This window comes from Tubulanus polymorphus, chromosome 6 (assembly GCF_964204645.1).
Source record: "Tubulanus polymorphus chromosome 6, tnTubPoly1.2, whole genome shotgun sequence".
In the NCBI taxonomy this organism is placed as follows: Eukaryota; Metazoa; Nemertea; class Palaeonemertea; order Tubulaniformes; family Tubulanidae; genus Tubulanus; species Tubulanus polymorphus.
In genome coordinates, this window is record NC_134030.1 from 5960420 (window position 1) to 5983063 (window position 22644).

The 22644-nt window shown below is 38.1% G+C and overlaps 2 protein-coding genes across 2 annotated transcripts; one reads left to right on the forward strand and one right to left on the reverse strand.

The window, feature by feature from the left end:
• Positions 1-757: 757 nt before the first annotated feature.
• On the reverse strand, positions 758-15796 carry LOC141907132 (UPAR/Ly6 domain-containing protein qvr-like). The gene is made up of 5 exons (XM_074796704.1): positions 15620-15796; positions 5264-5354; positions 3276-3323; positions 2776-2928; positions 758-1608 (listed from the first exon to the last, which is right to left on the reverse strand). Exons 2-5 carry the CDS (start codon positions 5313-5315, stop codon positions 1157-1159), a joined length of 705 nt encoding a protein of 234 aa, XP_074652805.1. The 5' UTR covers positions 5316-5354; positions 15620-15796; the 3' UTR covers positions 758-1156.
• A 2089-nt stretch (positions 15797-17885) lies between these two features.
• LOC141907006 (FMRFamide peptide receptor frpr-18-like) lies at positions 17886-22282 on the forward strand. Its single transcript, XM_074796538.1, has 2 exons — positions 17886-18415; positions 19695-22282. Exon 2 carries the CDS (start codon positions 19707-19709, stop codon positions 20784-20786), a length of 1080 nt encoding a protein of 359 aa, XP_074652639.1. The 5' UTR covers positions 17886-18415; positions 19695-19706; the 3' UTR covers positions 20787-22282.
• Positions 22283-22644: the final 362 nt, after the last annotated feature.

The following is a 22644-nucleotide window of genomic DNA, read 5'->3' on the forward strand; positions in this document are numbered from 1 at the left end:
CTACGTAGCTGGATAAACGACACTCAAGGTGAATTGCCATTCAAATTTGACTATCTAGTCCTATATACAACTAGGCGAAGGAAATCTGACTCATATAGCGTTGATAGATAGAAACTTTAGATAAACCGTTGAAAAGTCACGAAGATGAAAGAATAGTAAGTATGTATATATGTATATATCTATATAACATGATAATTTCCATAAAGGTAAGACCCTATCGTAATAGGATTTGATGATTGAAAAATGTCGATTTTTAGAGAAAGAGTTGTAAATATATGTACAGATAATATAATTACTGTTCACCAGTACAGCGCGAAAGGTTTTAAAAGAATGATAACATTAACAATATCGTTTATAAATCCGCAATGTTATGGAGCACATAATATCATTATCTTATCATTTCATTATTATCTTAATGAACAGTGTTGAATTGCATCACGCGAAAAAAAATGTCCTTAGTCTACTCACTACATTACAGTATTAATCATACTTTGCATATTTTGGTATATTGTCACAGCAACTGGCGATAATATCGCGTGAGCGCAAACAGGACACAGAAATATTGACCTCCTGTCGGTCTGTTACATTCGTCCGAATTCACAGCTATCGTGCCGTCCTGGAAATATCACGATGATATAGTATTATACATCGTGTATGATGCGGCGGATTTAACACCTGGGGCTCATGTCACAACTTGCAATCAATTCAAATCAACTTAGGAAACCCGTCCTGAGGCACGGGTATTTTTCTTGTCATCCACGCGCATTCCTTGTCGCCCTTGCTGCCATTATTGACAGCAGTATTTTGCATTAATCCCTATTTAACAACTTCTTATCGAGAAGAAACTACTGATTATATTCCACCTACTTGTGGCGACGCACGTGAGCTCTATTTCTTCAAATCGTTCTATTCAATAGGAAGGAGAGGTTCATTTTCTTCGGCGCTTGAACGTCACAGACAGTCTTAAAAAGGCTGCATTTAATAGTTAATGGGTAACCTGAGGTTGTGTGATGTGATATAGGGAAAAAGTATCTATTATGCTTTGAATGTGTTACTATCGTAAGTTGAGTGACGAATGATTCTAGACTTCGAGAAAAAAGTTTATAAGACCGTTGGCAATACATTTGGCACACACACAAATAAAAACCTTTTTCGATTATTTTACACGACATTTTCTTATTGCATAACGCTTTATCGAGTCGCAGGCTACGTCCGTGAAAGTTTGGCCCACATTCTCCGAGTAGTCATTTACTCCGTCACTCGGTAAATTATCCCATTCGGTGCCTGATGTATCGAACACGCTCGCCAATTTATCCTTAAATCGGACAACATTACCGAACAAAGCAAAAAGACTCGCCACTAAACCACATATGTATTCGGGTTGTAATGTCCGCGTCCAATAAACAGTCGCTACGATAGTCGCCATTGTTGCCATAGTTAATACAAGGAAGACGTTCGACACGTTACCACTAGGGGCGCTGTTGCATTTCTTCGTGTTGCAGAAACATATATGACCGATACCCGAAGATGACTCGGACATACAAACCAGATCGGCGTGTAAAGTCATCGGAACTCTAGTAGTACATGTTCTTCTGATTTCGGAGGGCTCTGGAATGCAAAGAAAAAGAGAATAGATATAGAAAGCAAAATACGAAAACAGGCACCATCAATTCTACGCGGGGAATATTTACATCATTGGTCATTGACATGAGCATACCAACAGTAGATTTAAAGTGCAGAACCAGTCAAATTATTGGGCCCAACAACGCCTGTGTATATCGAAAAGTATGCACGTATAGCAATAAAACAAATATAGTTGGACAATTTCCTAATTTATTTCACGCCTGTCTGATCGCACCAAGGTATATATGTCAGTTGAAGGGCAGATGAGAACATGAGAAAGTTGCAATTTCCTGCTTCGGCAGGAGGTAATATATAAATTCGAAGTCTACACGTAATGGGGACACTACTGTGGCAATCGAAGATTCCACTTGCGGCGGGAAGTGAGGATCCGTTAGGTTCGCTCTAGTATGCAGCTCAAATTTGATCGAAAATAAACTAATTTGACAGTGTAAACCCGACTGTTTGCTACGCCATCCAGGGAACCCGCACTCTTAACTAGATTATGGAATCATATATTTATCTAGGAGTATGATATGAATATGTTCATAGCTTGTGCAACAAAGCGAGGATAGTACTTGTAAATATACGATCGAATATCTCTAATGTATGAGATAGAAGCTACGAGTGCTGACTTCAAATCGGCGAGGTTATATTTATTTATACCGCGATCTCATACACGCTAGACAAGTGGTACTAGCTAGTATCAGGGGATATTTGAGATTAATTAACGCGAATACGTCGATATTTGATCGGCACAAGAAGCGCGGAGCCATCCATCGCCGAGTCGTCGTTACTTCAACGAGAATTGACGTCGTTCCTTATAATGGCCATCATTCCCCAGATATCCGGTGGGAGATCATCCGATTCGCTCGTCATTCGTTCATTTCTTTCCGAGCGCTGATGATCGAACGATTTGATTGTAGGAATTTAAAATTTCCCGAGCACGTCCGGTGCCAATTTCATACTTTGACTGATGAGAAATGCTAATTTACAGCCATTTGATTTTCAAATGATATCGAGAAAATTGAATCACACACTTCAGGCTACTTTTCAGGACGGCCGTTAATTTTGCGATGGAATAGATTTACATCTTTTCAATTTCGTCATACGACTTGAGACTGCGCCGAATGAAACTCATATCGACAAACTTACTCGTTTTGCCCTGTTCCATACGAACCCACTTCACACAGGCGGCGTCACAGTTCTTCAACGTGTTGTGGGCGTCCGGATGAGACGCGTTGAACGGATCTCCGCAAAACTTGTGCGTCTTCGAAGTGCACTCGTAACATTTTATCCGACGTAGAGCTAGAGAATAAAATGAAAGTCGAGATTGATGATGAATGCGAAAAAAGACGTGACGCGAATAAAAAAACGATTTATCGGCGAAGCATTCGATGAATCGCTGAGCACGAAACCCTAGGAAAACATAATTTTTGAATTTGTTGCCGTTCGAATATTGCTTACAACACAAAATGTGTGTCTAAATGGCTCGATTCAACTAGAGTAGCGTCGACTAGCCGTATTCATTCGTTCTAGACTACTTTCTTAAAAAGTCGTTATATTTTCCAAGCAGCAAAGTTCCGCATTGCGTGTCAACAATATCTAAGATTTATGGATTATAACATTTACTGCGAGAGTACTTGACTACTTACTGAGGCATTCGTCGTCACCGAAACACAAGGCAGACGTTATTAGCACCACTAAAAATGAATGGAAAATTAAGTAAAATGTATCAGTAATTAGTAATGCATGTGACGATCGACGAGATATATAACTCCTGATGGACGGGTCGATACTTTGTAGAGCATAATAAATGTGCTTATTGCAATTTGCCGTAGCATTGGTTGGCAATATGCGTATACTATAACAGTATCAGTATTAGACAAATTAAGATATGTTCAAGATTACGATATATTGCTACTATATGTATCATTGCATAACAAAATATTTGTTACAAACTCGCTATGGCGGCAGTAATTATAGTAAGCGATATTTTTATGCCCATCAATATTAGATGATGAATATAATTTGATTAGTTCGTTTGTGCATATTGAGATAATTGCGTTATCTGGAAAAATATTTACGCTCAATTTGCCTAGGGAGTTATCAGTAATTTCTATTCTTTTTTTTCTTCTAAAGCGTTTGTTAGAGCGTGTACTGCCGAATAATCTGCAGAGAGATCGAATTAAAACTAACACCCTCCCCGGCGCTTTGGCAGCCATTTCGTCATAATCGCCAGCGATGTTGAGATTAATTGACATGCTGTGAATCCCGATGACGTCGCATGACGCGACGATGACCCGCGTGTGCGCTAGCAAGCGTCAGCAGCTGGATTCTAGACTCGTGAAATATTCATCTCGATCTCACTGTTTCCAAAACGATATGAGAGAAGCAAGTAATTATGATGATATTTGAACACGTGCGAGGACAGCTGAAATACCAGAGAGTGAATATACGCACTTAAAAAACAACAACTAATAAAGCATGAATATGGTACGAACAACGAATAAAACGACACGCTCATTTTGTGTTACAGTAGCCAATGGTCTTTATTTCAAATAACCAAAACGTATATGCTAAATGATTATCGTGCATGTTGAACTAAAGCCCAAATAATTGCCAGTGGCTTAACTATATCTAGTGTTGGGAATTTCATCACAATAACTAGGCCCAGGTCGATACGTTATTGATAATGGCGATGATGGCCATTAGTGAGTAACATCTCTCCACTAATTTGGATCTATAACCAAGTAATTAATAATCATCGCTCGTTTCGTTACAACTAATGCTATATACACTAAAACTACACAAAACACTGAACACCAGAACCTGTTGTGACAACACGTATTTCATAATCAGTAACGCAAACGACAATCTGCGAACCTTTCAATCGATCCCAGCGAAACAACGTCGTGTCATGGGTTAAAACTACAGCGATTAAAAGCATTTCTTTATATATAAATACATCTACAAATGCACCGTCGACATGTTCGCAAAAACAGTCTATTTACGGAATTTCAGAACTTTCAAATTGATGTCATGGATATCCACTTGATATCTGTTGGATGTCGATCGATCGCTAAATTTCAAAAATAGATTTCATCATGCCACGTGAATTTTTGATTGATGCTATTTCTTTAAATCTAAAAAAGCAAGTTGCTGAACAGTGAAGAAGAATCATTTTACCATATCTGATCGTTTATGTATTTTATCCTTCGCCTCGTTTCAACCTCATTAATACCCGAAGAGCAGCAAAATAAATTCCAACAGAAATCGTAAAACAATCATCGAAACAACAGAACCGTCTAGCGAGGAAAACGTGAAAAATTCACTATCCATTAATTGATATTTTGAAGGGGACTCAACAATGTTTTGTGCGATGAGAACTAATTTCACTGAAATGACGTTCGTGTAGACCTTAGCGTGCGTAGCGCGTAAAGAAACTCATTTCAGTGAAATGGTTCTCGTGTGTTTTGAATAATTCATTACATAGACAATAGGCTTTTTATGTTCGCTGCTCTCTGGTTATTGTGAAAAGAAGGGTTTCATTACGAACGTTGTCACAACAGTTGCTGATTTGTGGTTTTTCTACTCGTGTGATGAAGTTACTCTATATAGAAGTGTGTGTATCGTAATGTACCAGTAATGTACAAGCTTGTGTCGATGGGGATACCATACAGTGGACTTCCCATTGGTGGACACTATACGCAAGTGTCCCTACGGAACACAATCTGAAGAGAAAATAAAGAAAAAAACAATGACCGTTAATGTTTGACGATGAAATCAACCAGTGTAAGGAAATGATTAGAACAATCTGCAAAAATAACATGCATAAAAATCTTACAAAATCAATTATTCTTCGATAATATGATAAATAATGACACTACTAAAGAACAATAATAATCGTAGTAGAATTGTTAGCATTCTTTGTACGAAAAATAGAAGAACAAAAATAGATGCTGCATATTTCAAATCTACTCCAATATTCTAGACTTTAAAAAATGTATATATATATATATATATATATATATATATATATATATATATATATATATATATATATATATATATATATATATATATATATATATATATATATATATATATATATATATATATATATATATATATATATATATATATATATATATATATATATATATATATATATATATATATATATATATATATATATATATATATATATATATATATATATATATATATATATATATATATATATATGTATATAGATATTGAAAAATGTAGACTTCGTTGTGTTAGTAAACAGGAACTATGAAAATATCTTACAAACGATGGTTTTATAACGTTACGTACGTGCTACATAGCGGTTTTACGGAATAGACAGACTCGAGGGTCGGATTCTAAGAAATTAATTTTGGTTATCTAGCGACAACGTGAAGAAATGTAATCCGACCGCAAAGATTGCATTAAACCTCGTATGATTTAACCAATATCGTTTGCTTGAAAAGAAACTACTAGAGTGGCCTCTTCTGATCAATCAACAACAGCAGCGATAGTAGCCTATCTCGACGTAAGCACAAAAATACTCAATTCAAGTCACGATTGCTGCCGCATTCGTGTTTGGTCTCTGATTCGCGGAACGACCATTTCCTAGTAGAGAATTCATTTGAATTTTGACAATTAAGTCAGCGCAAGCTGTATTTGCACCGTAGAATCGTCTGAACTCGGTCCCCCTGTTTATACCAGATTTCCAATAACCAGCTAGCTAGCAAATTGGTTTTGTGCTGATGTATATATGCGCGTTCGTAACTATTTCTCAACACGTTCCCAATCATCGATACGAGGGAGATTGCTCTGAAAATTGGTAAATCTAATTTTTATATGAACCGTTAGACCTGAGGACTCTTGACCGTTTAGAATATGACGCATACAAATATCCCGTTTGCAAGTGCCTTCAACCAACCAGTTCTTGAGAGCTGTTGCACTATAGTTTTTTTTTCTATTTTTCGAACATGACATTCGCATAAATGGAAGTGGAATGATAGATATTCGAATTCCAGACCAAAGAGTGTTTGGCAATTTCCCATTCCGTATAGCTTGACTTAGCCACGATTTAGGATGTTTTGAATATAAGCCACGATGTGGGCTTCAGTATTTTCCAAAGTGAATTTCGAAATACGATAGACAGTTCTGCAATTATATTATTCTACGAACGAGAACAACCAGGGGCGGACCCAAGGGCAGACGGGAGCACAAAGAAATGAGAAGGGTATACTATATACTGAATAATATACTGAAAAAGGGCAAGTGAAGTATTCATGCAGCCAAAACAATTTTGAAATGTCAGTGCATTTTTATACAATATCTACTCATGAGGAACGTTAAAGAGAATTGTGCTGCGGAATGACGTTCTATCAGTTGCGGGTGGAAAAAGTGCCTTGACAAAAATTGCCATTGCATTTTCAAAACGGCGCGGGAAAAATGAAAAATGCGACGGGAGCACGTGCTACTTGTCCCTCCGTCTGGACTTGCCCACGGAACCTTTCTCCGCAGCTTCTAGGGAGATATGGATCTATCTAATGAGATGGCGATACTCGTTACCTTCCCTTTACATATAGACTGCCTGTCTTATGCGTGTAGAATGTATATGAAATCGTATCATCAATTTTGATTACCGTCATCGCCATTCGTCGGGGTGATAAAATGGCTGCGGTATTCTGCATATCTCGGTCGGTGCACCTCGCGATGCCAGCACACCGACCTGAGTCCGGGCGCCATTGCTTGTTCACGTGTAAGTTAATTGCGTTGCACACGTCGGAAAAATCAATCGAATGAGGTAAAACTTGCACGTAATACCAACGATAACGACACTGTGTTTCCACCAGACCACCCGGTATCCCCGGGGTTTCGATTTTGAAATACGATCACGCATCGCATTAATGGATTGATAGAAGTTAAGAAATCGTCGAGTCGTAATGAAAATAGACTAAACGCAGCTGACTGATATCACTCGATCAAATACGAAATTAAGAACTCAAATATTGAGAATTCGCTCAATAAATGTCATTATATTGATTTGAGTGAGAATAACGAAAATAAACGAAATACGTTCATGGGCAGAAAACCTTGTACAAATTACTCAACTAATTTCGTGAAAGAGGACCATGTTGTTACTGTATCTATATTAACTGCTTCCGACTCGAAATGACACTTAATTGTTCTACATAGAAAAGCATGAGTAATTGGCTCCGGAATCGCGATATCTAGATCTTTTTGTGACGATATTGCCCTCCTCGCGATGAAAACGAGGATTTTGTTTCTTTTATCTGTATTGACAAAACCCGTGAGTCGCGTTGCCTTGGAAATATATGAAATTCTATCAAAATCTGACATATCGTCATTTTGTACGACAATGGACAAGTCGTTTATTCGGATTCATCGCTTATTGATAAGGATAAGTGCCGGTCATGTAGCATATCTGCTGTCTTATCTGTCACGTATGGCGAGAGAAAGCGAGAAATCCAGAAAAAAAAATTAATATTTCATTTCATCGTCCCGAAGGGTACTATATTAAGGTCACAATCAGCGTATCCGTATGTTTGCATGTTAATTACTAGAAGAGTGATAACGTAGGGAGTTGATTAGATCATGCCAATTAATAGTGATATTCAACGTCAGAAAACCTCATCCTGCAGGGGCTAATCAGTTCGCGTTGACATTCGACAAGCGTCTGATCTAATTATCGAATTGTGTCGTTATAGTCGCTTCTAATATTATTTATTTCATAACACAGGGTAGATTTGCTTTTACCATAATCTGAACTCAGAGCCTCGGTGAAGACAGCCGTGTACGCTAATAATATTCAAACAAGCGAGTTGAAATACCGCGCAGTCAAGCACTTAAACGTCGATGACGCAAACCTAAAGTTTGCCATTGATTTACTGGCTGTCGTAAATTCAGATATTTGCTGAAACGTGCATCGCCATATTAGCACTGATCATAGAGTAATTTGAGTTTCCAACACCGATGGCCCGGACAGAAGTTTCGACCCAAGAGGACCAGTGAAAACCTCTAATGCATTTTTACTAGACACGCGATTGGAAATGACAGATGGTAATGTTCTCTCGGCCTCGGATTACTTCAATAGCATATGGCGACGATATACATTTTCAGCCCAACCGAAACAATGGTCTCAAACGAAATCAACTTGATACTTCATTCACTTACGCGATTACTGAATAAAAGAATAAAATAGCCATTAAGCGGTAAGGTTTTAAATACCTGAATGACATAGCCTACATACAATCATTAATAAAGCTGTATACGAGATCGACGTTTTCCATTTCAATTTTTCGGATTGAATATTGGAATTTACACAAGTATATTATGAACTCAATACGTCAAATTAAAAACACGTGGTTTATATTTAAACAATACCGGTACATATTAAATGGAACAGATAATTTTTAGTTCAAAACACATATATACCTATATGTTACACTCTACAACGATTTATACAAAATAGCGATAAAAACGAACTCCGAACCCTGTTATGTTTTTTTTCCGACAATGCGCGGTGAAATGAGATTCTTAAGGTCGTCGTCGTCGACTAGAATATGTCAGTAATAATTCGTGGAAGAATGGGGGAGAGTCAATTCGTCATTTCAGTTGTCTCGTTTTACGTCATCACAACACCGTGTCGTCCTAAAATGATGTCAATTCGGAAACTAATTCGAGTAGGAAAAAAACTATTAACATAATAAAAGTGTAAACGGAACAGTTCCCATGTATATTACATGGATTATAGAAAATATGAGTTTGTATATATTTCTTATAGTGTTTATTCATAATGTTTACTTTTTCTACATTCGCGCGCGTGTGTGTGTGTATCATTTATCTGCATATTCTTAATATATATTTATATATTTTCTCATCGGGTTTCTCACATATTGGCATAGAATCGATATCGTACATCCGTCGTCTGGCGATGTTGTTATTTTCGATGTAAAAAAAAAACGACGACGCAAACGATTACAAGAGGGGAAGAGAGTGGGAGCGAGAGGAGAGAGAGAGATATGTCGGACACTAAAGTGTCGCAGAAACACGTATATATACACATATATAAACGATGACTGCTGATGTGTGGTATATTGCAGTGATGTATATACATATACATATTGACGTCTGACGTACGTACAGAGAAATCCATAGCATTTTATCCGCGAAATGAAATTAGTTTCAGCCGAAGGATCAGATACGGATTTAAGGGTGTATAACGGCGTAGCCTTTCTCACTTATCGCAGCAGTTTCTTGATTAGCGATATTCATATCATGAGCCGTTCATTTGATGTAGAAAGATATATATATATATACATGTACGCAACAAGTTGGAGTTGCAGTGATTATATATAGCCTTACTTAAGTAAATCATATTTATGATTACTTAACCGGGGTACAGCTAACCTGCGGAAATTGAAGCTGTTATCATATAAGTAGATGGTGGAGATAATGAGGGTACCAATAGTGCCAATTAATTTTCGAACCACGCGCGTTCGTGACTTCCATAAAGTCTGATGAAATTAGAAATATCTTTACACATGATCTATGTAGCAATCTCTTTAATATCGAAGTGGCTGTTTATAACGAGTAACCTTACATTCCCACGTAAAAGGGTTAAACTGAGCTTTATTCCATCGCTGAAATTGGGCGAGGTTTGAGCCAGAGAATGGCCGTTCATCAGGGCGAGACGATCTAGTTTAATGACAAAATGGCTGCCGCGCCATAATTTTGCCGAAACATGACTCCTTACATAATAATAATGATACTAGACACAAATGCAAACATCGTAAACTTATTGTACATCTTCGATTACCTGCGAATTGGACTATAAGGCACTCTGGAGAGGCATTTAATCCGTTAAATCCAAACATTGCCGTTAATACTCCATAAAGACCCTATCACAATGTATGTATCGAATACCGCATAATCATAATCCGTCATCCGGAGTGAACTCGCAAACGGACATTCTAAAGCAAAAAACTCCAGCCTTCATCCTCAAACATCGTAATATCATTGATCTTACAGCGCAATACCCATCATCATCATCATCAAGAGTAGAACTTGCTGCCTTTGCAACACTTGGATGCTTCGCAGATTCTTTACTTATAGCGCACCGACACACGCTGATGGTGCTGGAATACGGCGCAGTGTGGTGGAATATCGATGCGATGGTGCACTCGCATGTGTTCGTTTCTCTGGGGAAGCTTTCTATTTCTATCTCCCGACAGCCGCCGCCGAGCTCAATACTGCTTTCGGCTATATCTAGTATGTAATCCCAATAAATAAATTCCGTGTTTTGAGACTCGTTTTACATCTAAGTAAGTCGTGAATCAATTAGGCGACAGGAGCGACCGCTGCGACGCGTTGAGTAGCGATGGCGACCGAACGAAAATCGACTGAATAAATTTTCACCCGAATACATACATAAACATTAAGCTATGATTGAAATTCCGTATCGCAAGTCGCTGCCGTCATAACACCTTTCACTGGAAGAACATGCAGATGAAGGATAAAAGAAGGATTGGGCGAACTGGTCGCTCGATCGCCATATTTGATTTCAATTCATGCGCGAAGGATTTATGAATGCTCTCAAGATGCACAGTATACATGTATATATCGACCGACTGGGTGTTAAATACTTGCTCGCGGAATCTCTATCTCTCGTATAGAGAATCAGATGACGTAAAACCTCTGATTCGATGAACGTTTCGCTCAAACGGCGAAATAGTCCGCAATGAAAGATAGCCGGAAGTATGCATTATAAATCATACGCGATAAACGACCATGGGAAATCCTGACTATGATCGTTCGCGATTTCGACAGAAATCTTTACGTTTAGCCTTAAACGATTTACATTCAAATTTGAAAAATAACCTCATATTATACTGGTATCAGGTTACCCGTTTCGGTATATATGTTTCGCCCATCGAAAAATCATTTTTTATCATATTAATCAACCATATGAAATACAAGATATACGAGTCGAATTTCAGGCATATGTGGAAACTACTGCTCGTGTAAATGATCGTACACAATTCAAGCACCTCCATTCGGTTTAGGTTTACAGGAGGAACTGGCGTTTAAAGTTTTCTCTCTGATGATAACTCGTGTTGTAGCATCAGTTGGTTCGTTCACTATCTAAAACTATATACTACGTAAACACGTTCTCGTAAGAAGAAAAATATGCTCTCTATTCTCAAACGCGAGACCTTTTCACCGTGGTTGATTTAACAGATCCATGCTCTTTTACAAGAGCTAAACTTTCCCTCTGCAAGGGATATACAGTGAAAAAATAACATATAGGCATTAATGTTGTTTTACTTCCCTTAATGTGTATGTGATATCCCTCAACTGACTGAACGCCACGAAGGCATTACATTAATAGCAAGTTTTAAGCTCCCTTTTCTAATTACAGAATGGAGAAGCCAGAAAAAACAATTTTGCTAGATCTGCTAAAATGTCGCTAACGAATTCAAATTTTCTTTTATGGTCCATCATTTTCCCAACTAATGAGGCCTGGAATGACGATGCCTATCACTATCACAGACACAATCGATAATATCTTTCTACTATGGATAGAAAGATTCAATTTACAAAACCCTCTATAATCGGAATAGAGTGAATTATATTATCCTTTCTCCGTGGCCCGAATGAAATAAAAGTATTAAGCGATGAAATAAAGACTTCTGATATATTCTGCGTTAATGGATGCAAATAGCTTTAGAGGAGATTTAAATTGGCGTCAGTAAACAGCTAAACGAGTGATTATCCACGCCTAAAAACGCGCGTCGCCAAGGAAGTCTGGAATAATTGAAAAACCTAGTGGGAGACCGACGTACAGTAAATCTCGTATACATGAAAGGCTCGAATCAATAACGTTCAATCACTACAAAGCTAATAGTATCCCTTCACCGGAAGTCACTTTTACGCCATTCTATTGCGTAGACTTATCACTTCCCGGGCGTCACAACAAACATACGTTATGACTATACAGACATATTGTGGTTTCTGAATACATAAACAGATACTGTGTATAAAGAAATGTAGTTTGATATATACTATTCATAACTAAGTGACCGTTCGTCCGATCAGTGGCGGCGTGTACAAATGAAATAAACATTTTTTCTGACGCGAGCTGCACAAATTGTATCCATTTTTGTGTTGAACAGGTAGTCATAGTCATGGCTTATATAGACTTATGACCATTCTCAGACCACCTTAGATCTATAGCCATCTTAAACAACTGAAGATCGGTCTTAAGATTAAAGACCACTTTTGTGTACTAACGTCTCGCCCACGGAACCGTATTCTAATTTCTAAAAATATTTCCTCTGGAAATCCTGGGGATGCTTTTATACTGGTATTTAGATGATATAGTAGTTTGCATTCGTGAAATTTCAACCCACACATTATGGCGTCTGTCCTGCATTCATTTATCGACCGATTTAACGTGTTTTAGATTCGCTCTCGTCACTGAACTCATAACTCATTTACGATTTAAACAACCTTCAAATGGGCAAATAAAAATTCCTTTCTCCACTTTGTGTGTGATTTAACTGGTCTATATATATACCGACCATTGTCAAAATACCTTATAGGATTTTACTGTAAATAGTTCGTCATATTTGTTATATATGCAGTTCACACGCTCTTGTCGAATGTATAAAATGCTATCGAATTCTGATTCTATGGAAGAAAAGGTCAAACTATTTTTCAAAGGCAATGAATTAAAAACACGGCCTTTACAAAGCCACAAAATTGTTCATAGGTCACTATAGATGTTCTTTTTCTCTTTTCATACCAAACGATTTGAGAATTATGCCTGGAACATGGCCACAACATTTGAATCAAATGATTGAAAAAATACAGGGGCGGATCTAGGGTCTGATTCAGGTAGGGATGCACCCCCAAAATAGGGCATATCATTTTATCAAAAGGGCAACCCGAAAGTAAACTAATCGAAAGAAAATTAACTCATTTTTGGAAATACAGAGAAAAGCTTACGAAATTAAACTTGTTTAGGTATCAGTCTAATATATTCCATTTTTCCGTAATATTTCTGGGCAATTTGACACTTTAAAGGTGGGTGCGCACCGCTTGCACCTGACCTTGGATCCGCCCCTAAAATGGCAACAATTGGCAGAAAATGTCCCCTACTCGTCTTTTATCGGATGTAATACATCATTTTGATACTTCCCATAGAGTACAGAGACGAACAGAACTCATATTGATACGTAATCAACTGATGAATGGAATATATAACGATCTGAATAGTCGCTTAACAAATCACTTAAGGATAAGCGCAGCTACCTAATGATAGGATATATGTAACTATTGACGCGTGTGTGTACATGAATTGAAAGGGGTTCAGCAGCACTTTATACAATATCGGAAATTATATAATTGATATTACGAAGACAATCAAACTGTAAGACGTTTTTGTTTGATATTTGATTCTCAGAGCAATTTTTGCAATAGTCAACGTTCGATAATACACCACCACGTATACTACTTACTCTTTCAACTATAGCACTGGAGCTGAATCCATAGTCATGGCCGGTGTCATAGAATCAGATACCCCCCCATGTCAGATGCCCCCACCAATGCATTGATATTAAGTACCCCAACTCTTAATCCTGAGATCTATTGTAAGGAGGCATATTTTATTTTATGACACCAGTCTGAGACCATTTAGTTCTATAGCTAAACTAACAAAACTTAAGACCAGTCTTAAGATTTAAAACCACTTTGGTCTTAAGTCTCTCGACTAATGGACATGGCCCCTGTATATAGTGTAAGCTCCATCAAAAATGTACATGCCTATAATTTCAAAGCTAAAAATAGAAAATATTCTATATATCTTATAATATTATATTTAGTTATTGCAATGTCGCTGAAATAACACTTTCTCTATTTACCAACGCGAATTAATTTTTTCGGGGTACTCCGATTGTTTCTGTGAATGAGTCGCAGCTGGTGCACCTGGCTTTCAAATAACGCTTACACATTTTGCCACCAAAGAACATACTGTATTATTACACATGCGACATCGTCATAAATAAAGCACAGCATAAGCACATCAGAGATGACACCAAAACGTGTGTCTGCTAATCCTCGGCAGCCGAAATTAATCAAATACCGAAACTGCTGCTGCTGCTACTGCTAGAATTCCATCCCCGTTTTTAATTGAGATCAATGAAACTATAAAAGCGATGTCTACGCGTGATTAATTTGACACAAAGGACGTTCTTACCCGTCAAGAGAATCGGATATGCGTTATCGATACGTCGTTTTCATCGACTTCAGCCATCATTTTCTCATATTATCGACATAATGTTTTGTTGAAATCAGCTTCGTTAAAAAGGGCGATAGATAATGCATAGATATGTAAACGAAAAATACCGAAGCGTCGTTCGTTTGCTTGTTGTCTCCTATTTACCATCTGGATCCAGTTCCACAATTCTGAGTTAAATTTAACTCATCGAAAATGAATTGATTTTAGCTCTGAGTTAACTCTAACTCATAACTGTGGAACCGGGCCCATACAGATGACTTCGCCAACTTGATTAGTTGTATACTTTTTACATGTAAGTCAACTCAACAACGAGAAAAGAATTAGAAAAAAATTCTCTAATTTTCTAATCCATCGTCTTATGGACATGAAATCAAAACTGAACAAACTTTCTTAGGTTTAGTGAACAATTAGATTCGTGCTATGGATATTTAAAGTACTTTTTAACTTGGAAACCTAACTCAACAAGATATACCATGAGTTACATATTATATACATTGTACACATGAATAGTTCACACTGAATTGCAGCAAAGGTAATTTTTAATTCATTCGCTAATGTGCGAGGTACGTTACGATGACTATTAAACGACTGCAGCCAGCCGACATCGAGAGATGCGGCGACCGATAATAGATAAATATCATCCGCTCCACTACTCACCAGTTAATTTATATCGCAACATACATGTCGTATCGCCGGTCATAATCCGCACTTTCGCTACCGACTTGCGCGATACCGAAATTCATCAAAACGCACCGATAATTTGTCCGTATAATTTGATGTCCATAATAACAGTTGCATAGCAATTATATTTTGCGAGCGCTCGCCATAGGACGTTTTGCAGTACACGTCCTAACGGGGCCAGGCGGTAATGTCGGAGGATAACGCTTTATCGCTATATGCGTTGCTTTATTAGCCCATCAACGCGTTGTGTAGTTAGTTGTACTGCTTGGCGCGAGCGCGGCTAAAACGTTCGATATCGACACTCGAGTGAGAGCGAGCTCGGGCTATATTTATTCCATACTAGAAGAGGGAATCACCTATGACGACTATACAGCTTGAACAGTTCGTTATAGAATGCTTCGTGTTGAATAATTTAGCACCGTCAGACTCTGGAAAGGCCGCTATCCGTGATCATCTCACGAACGAGAAACCATAGAGTGGGTCTTTGTATTTACGGTGGATCTAATGACTAGATAGCCCAAGGTTATCTTGTTAAACTGAGACGTTTTTGCGCTAAGGTTTTGACGGATATAGCCGTGGACGGATCTACGAAACGCTTCAATCCATATAATGATGTGTGCAAAAAAGATCCAGCATAAGACATCTTTAAGATAATTTATCTAGACGTGGACTGCAACATTTCAGCTGTTGACTAACTATAGATGACCGTTAGTCAACAGCCGATATTTCGTAGTCTCGTCTACAATGATTTCCCGAACAATTTCTTAAACTTTACATTGTGGAACCATACCAACTAATCACCTTTTTATTTCCCTGATTAAAATTGGCACTTGAAAATGTATTCTTACTGCCCTTTACCGAAAAATAAGTATTATCACAAGTGAACGCAAACGGCGCTAAGTGTTTCGAGGTTCAGAGTAAGAATGCATCAACTTATTATTGCACGCAGTTTCGGCAATGATTGCAGATATTCAGCGATGTAATTCCAGAAGCGAAGCTGCTTCATTTGCGTAACAATTACATTAAGTCGAAGCAATCAATGATTTAATGATCCTGCATGTATCGACTATGTGTAGGGCTATATTCACATCCCTGCAGTCGAATACCGCCAAGAGGAAAGGTTATTCGACACTCGTTCCAACCATTTTTTTTTTTCTTAAGGTACCGGCGTTCGCGATACTCGAGAACTTTGGAATAAGAAAAACTCGAAAGTTTATTGATGCCTTGAAAGATAACATGCGTATATGTATTATGCTTAATACGAAGCCCCGGAAGTGACGGTTAATTTTTTTTGTGGGAACGATTTTTTTCTCGTAGGAACGAAATAATGTTTTCGTTGGAACGAAAGGTTTTTCGTGCCGGCAACCAGTCTATTATATATTGAATTGATTTGAATTGAATTGACCGACAGCCAGCTAGCTCAAATACTGGTGACGTTGCACATCCACTCATATCATTGCCTAATTCCTTATCAGAAAATGCATGAAATTTCATTAGATAGAAATTATCAGAGTTATTAGATTTAATCAACTACAAACGCCAAAATTCACAATTTAATTGTTATTTTGAAACGCTAATTTTAATGATGCGGGTGCACATCGACTCGCACAATACCCCTTAAATAACGCATAGTATAGTTATCAATACATGGAAACATATTGTTAACGATTCTTGCGGCATCAAAGAAAAATATTTGCTCTTATTCAGTAAGGTCTCATGCATGGTGGTAACCGCCTAGAAGCGGAGAGGACTGCGCAATGTAGCGGGTCGGAATCACTTGCCGAGCGCGGAGTAGCATTCCTGGGGAATATGCGGAATGGACGCCTTCAGTCCGTATGAAATGAAAATAAATCAAAACCAAAGAACGAAAACAATATCGCATACTGTTAGACTTTACTGATGAATTAGTTAATGCGATGCATCGCCGGCAGATGGCATGCGTGTGCGCGGTGCGCATAGAAACGACCGTTCTACAACAACAAATCGCTTCACCATCGTCCAATGATCGAACTGTTTAATCCAATACAATACTTTCATTGTTTCCGATTGATAAATAATTTAAACAATCCGGATATTGGGTATTGAGAAGCTGTATGCTCGTTCATAGGTGGGTTTTTTCACTGAACAGAAAGTCCCAAGAGAAAACCGGAACGCTTAGCATAGCAAACATAGACTACAACTGCGCTCCCCGTGCAATTAAAATAGACATAATCTTTCCGCTAGCTCGTCATCCACAGTCAATTTATTTCAAACGCCAAATAGCCGTCATTCGATATTGCTTTTACCGAGAAATCTGCTTCGGCGGTCACGTGGTGGGCAAACTACTCCGACTAGCGCGTGGAAACTAAAATGGGATGTGAAAACGGTTCATTATTCTACCTATGCGCCATTCTGCATTCATAGCCGAACTACATAGGACGCGAGCAACGCACGGAGAAACAGAGGAGAGGCAACCTGAATAGAATGACTGTCAATTGTGTACTTTGGTTTCCATCGCCAAATGAAGGGAGTTGGGAGTTTAATTTACAGCGAGTTGCGCCGCGCTAAATCAGAAAATTTATACGTATATTGACAGAGTTAAAAGCTCTATTAAGGGAAATGGACGACAACGTTTGATACATTTATGGTCGTTCATTAAGCGAACGGTAGTTTTAATTGGTGTCGATTAGCGAGGTTAAGCTCCATTCGATATATTACTCGTCGGAGAGCGCGTCGGAGGTAGGCCCACAAGCGACAAGCTCTGCTCAGATTTTTTGATAAAATCAAATTCAGGTGAGTGAATTTTCCATCTCGATATAATTTACAATATTTACAATTATCTGATTTTTTGTGACTACATACGTACATATATATATATATATATACATGTGTGGTGTATTTCGACACAGGCCCTATATGCATTACTATAGTGCACGTAGTTTTCATAATGTACGAACTTCCCCAAAACACGTTTATATTATTATTCACGTCTTGCTGCTATTGTGTCACTTTGCGACAGCTGAAATGCTTTTTGGCCTCAATTCAGTTTTTAGCAGGAAATTATCTTTCCTCGAATAATAAATATATACCGTCTACAATATACGAGGCGTACTCTGCGGTTGTGTGAGTTGAATTTGAATTGACTCGACTCAAATAATAGATCGACCTTAATTCCTTTTTTTTCAAGTATACAGACAACCCGATTTGAATCGATTGTGAAACTGTCACGAAAATAGTAAACAAATTCACAAGCACAAATGATAGGCTTTAAAGGATGTTTCGATTTTGGCTATAATCTAAACGGAATATCCTATGATATACCTGTTCGGACTCGCGGTTTTAAATGTTATGTATTCTTATCGGGAAATTTAGTTTGAAGGCACTTGATATATAATATCTCGTGTAATAACCCGAACTCTTCAACGATTCTTCAAGAGTCCATGAACTACTTCACCTTTGTTCGTTAGTGAGAGAGTAATGCAAATATATAGAACTATCTGTACAACTCACAGGTATCCGTTACCTAAACGGCAACTGGCTGTAATTATCGTGTAAATAACTGATCTATCTATCATGAAAACAGTCGTCTCGTTCTTCCGTTTTAGATTAGATTTTAATATTTGATCAATCGCCATAGAAAGAGAGTAATGTTACATGACACGATTACCTCAGTCAGATTCACGTACTGGTTACGTTGCTGACTAATAAGGTTCCATCGGAATTAATTTCGATAATAAGCTTTCAAACGTCCTAATTATTTCAGACACGTCATAATTCGGTAATAAGCACTTTTTAGCGTATTTCAGATGTGTTTAAAGAATAGGGATAACAGTTGTTACGTGTAAAACGTCAACGCGTGACCTCGAATGCTTTTATCTCATTTGGCAAATTCTTACACATAATCGTTTGGTAGTAGTCGTAGCCTGTAAGGATAAACTACTGTTTTGCGACATCACGATATCTACAATCAAGTTTTATTTGCACCATCAAGATACCAAATACGTAGAGATACACATAACACGAAGATAGACGGCAAGGATATACACGAATCTTTCTTATATTTCTTTTTTAGAACGGTATCACAATGGCGTATCAAATGGCTGAGAATCAGAGTATGTCGCCTCTGGACGGCGCGAATGGCACAGCTGAAGACGCCGGGCAACAGTTTTACAAAGTGTGGGTATTGAACAGCTCACTTTCGTCAGGAGTCTGGTGGACCTCGTATATCGCTCAAGTTTATTTGCTGGGTGCTATAGACATTGTCGGCATCTTTTTCAACATACTCAGCTTTTTAACGCTATTGAACGAAGAAGGTAAACTGTGTTCACAAAACGTATTGTTGATGGGACTGTCTGTAGCCGATGGCTTGTATTTGATCGGTAACTTTTTCACGTTCCCCGTTGGCGCCATATATGTGACCATCAAAGGTGATTTAACGTATCACGCGTTCGTTTCACGTTACGTGTTGACCCCTTTTTTCATCACACGGGTGCTCGCTTTGTATATGGTCGTGTTGGTCACATTCGACCGCTTCATAGCCGTGTATTACCCGCTGAAATCTGCCCTGTACTGCACAGTCAACGGAGCCGTCATTCAGATCGTCGTTCTCGTCGTTGCGGCGGTCTTGGTGGAGGTGATCCCCCGGTACGGGTGGACAGCGCTGATCAAAGATCCGCTCTACAATGTCCACATGTACAACGGTCACCAGATGGTAATACACTGTTTCTTGCCAGTCTTATTTGTGTTCATATTCAACAGTTTCATCATCAGAGCGCTGAGAAATTCGCGTAGAGTGTCCGGGAAAACGAATGACACTCACACCGCATTAACGAAGCGACTTTTGGTCGTGTCAACTGCATTTCTGTGCTGTGCTCTACCGGTGTTTTTGGAGGGCATTATGGTTGAGATTGTTCATCACGCCGTTAACCCAGCAGCCGATATGGCTTTTAACTTTGTGTTGTTACTTTCCATCATTTGCGTTGCGTTCAACTGCGGCATGAACCTTATTTTGTACTACTTGACCGGAGCCCGGTTCCGTAATTCGTTCGCGAGAATGTTCGTCAATCCCTGTTTACGCACGTTCAAGAAACGGCCGCAAATTCAATCGCATGTACAACTAACTACGTCGTTCACGGCAACAACGGATATATCATCCGTAGCATGAAAACATTGTCTGCATTTGATAACCGATGACGTTGATAAGACTAATAAAAAAGTGTTAATAAATAATGACATATTGCGCTTCATTTTCCCTCCTGGTCATGTGAGACTTCAGATTGGAAAAGGCCAGTTGAACACACATCACTTAAAGCAAAAAACTAAATGAATCGTTGTCTATCATCGTAGGTTTGACCATGGACGTATAAACTAGTTTATACGACCATAGTTCGGCTGATTAAACTGGTATTGACTCTCAGCAGTGGCCAGAGTAAGTTGCAGCAGTTGTGCATCCAAATGAATTGTGTAAGACTAATCCTTAGCGCGTACAATTCACACTGGACAATTCTCGGAGATTTCAATTTGAAAGTACACACGATTTCCTGTTGTTATATTCGTCAGTATATTCGTCTAACTTTGAAGAATACTTAATTAATGTCGTCTCGAACTACAATGAACCCCAGTGAACGACTTCGTGAATATTCGTCCAAGTGGTTCCAACGCTTGTGAACGGCGTGGGTGCATTAAATATGCATCTCAAAGCGCACGTAACAATCCATCGGTTCTGCTGTAAAAAGTGTCTCAAATTGTTGTGTCTTTCTGAATAAATGTTAATGTTTTAGAATAACTGCCTCCTATGATATTGTGTATTGACGTGTATTGTGTATACATTGAATCTACCGGTTCATTCCCTCCTGTTAAGTTGGGATCTCAGCGTAATTTACCGTTTACGAGTTAAAAAACCTAAAATAATTATCATTTTTTATAAGATAACTAACTATAAACGAACTTTTCTGTGATAAATGTAAATGTCTGCCAAGACGAATCTAGGGCAGCATTTTTGTGGGAGGGAATCAATGGAAATTTAGGAAAACATGAATTTTTGAATTTACGAAATTTTAACCCGATTTCTTACAAATATGGCTCCGTCGATACAATCAATAGCTGTTGATATTTCATTCAGTCAAATCCGGATATTTGCTGATTGTGGGCAGTAATATTTGAAATATAACATTATCTATATCCAGTTATCGCCGTAGTAATAACATGTACAATGTAATCATTCCCATTTCAATGAATTGAATACTATGTATTGTACTGTACATGTATATACATGTATGTATATCAAATGTAAGATATAGATGTATTTTATCTAATCCAAGATCAAATGTGACTGTATTCAATGTGTGTATAAAGATATTGATTATATTTGTGACAGTTTTTGGGCATACTTGGCATAATGAACAAAAATCTGCGAAAATGAAATCATGACGTTTCTATTTTTGCGGAAAAGAGATATGAATACGTACTGTTGTTGTTTAAGATTTAATTACCGCTATGTAAGGATATATATATATATATAAAAGTCTCAGAGAAGACACAAGATTTTTGACTTCCTTTCAAAATCTCTATCGATGTTAATTATTGTTCTGGTAGAAAGCTGGGCTTTTTGTCGTCGAAAAGATTCAATAAATGTATGCGTAAAAATTCTTCTAAATAAAACGTTGTGTTACCATTGATGTAAAAGGTATCTATTGTTCATCTTTTTCATTTCTGGAGTCATGTGAATATTTGGACGGGTTGTGGGCTCGAACCCCACCGTTTATTGTTTATCCTTGTTCATTTCTGGAGTCATGTGAAAATTTGGACAGATTGTAGGTTCGAACCCTACAGTATCGTATAGTATCTCGTGCGACAACCCTTCCCAGCTAATGATCTTCCTTCACCCACGCGGCGGCGTAATTGAAAAAGGCCTCTGTAAAATACGTCTTGAGAGAAGTACGCAGCAGTTTTGTACGGAGCGCGGCTGCAACTTCTCTCCTAGGACTGATCATTGATAGCTTGGCCAAGGGTTATGATTAGTA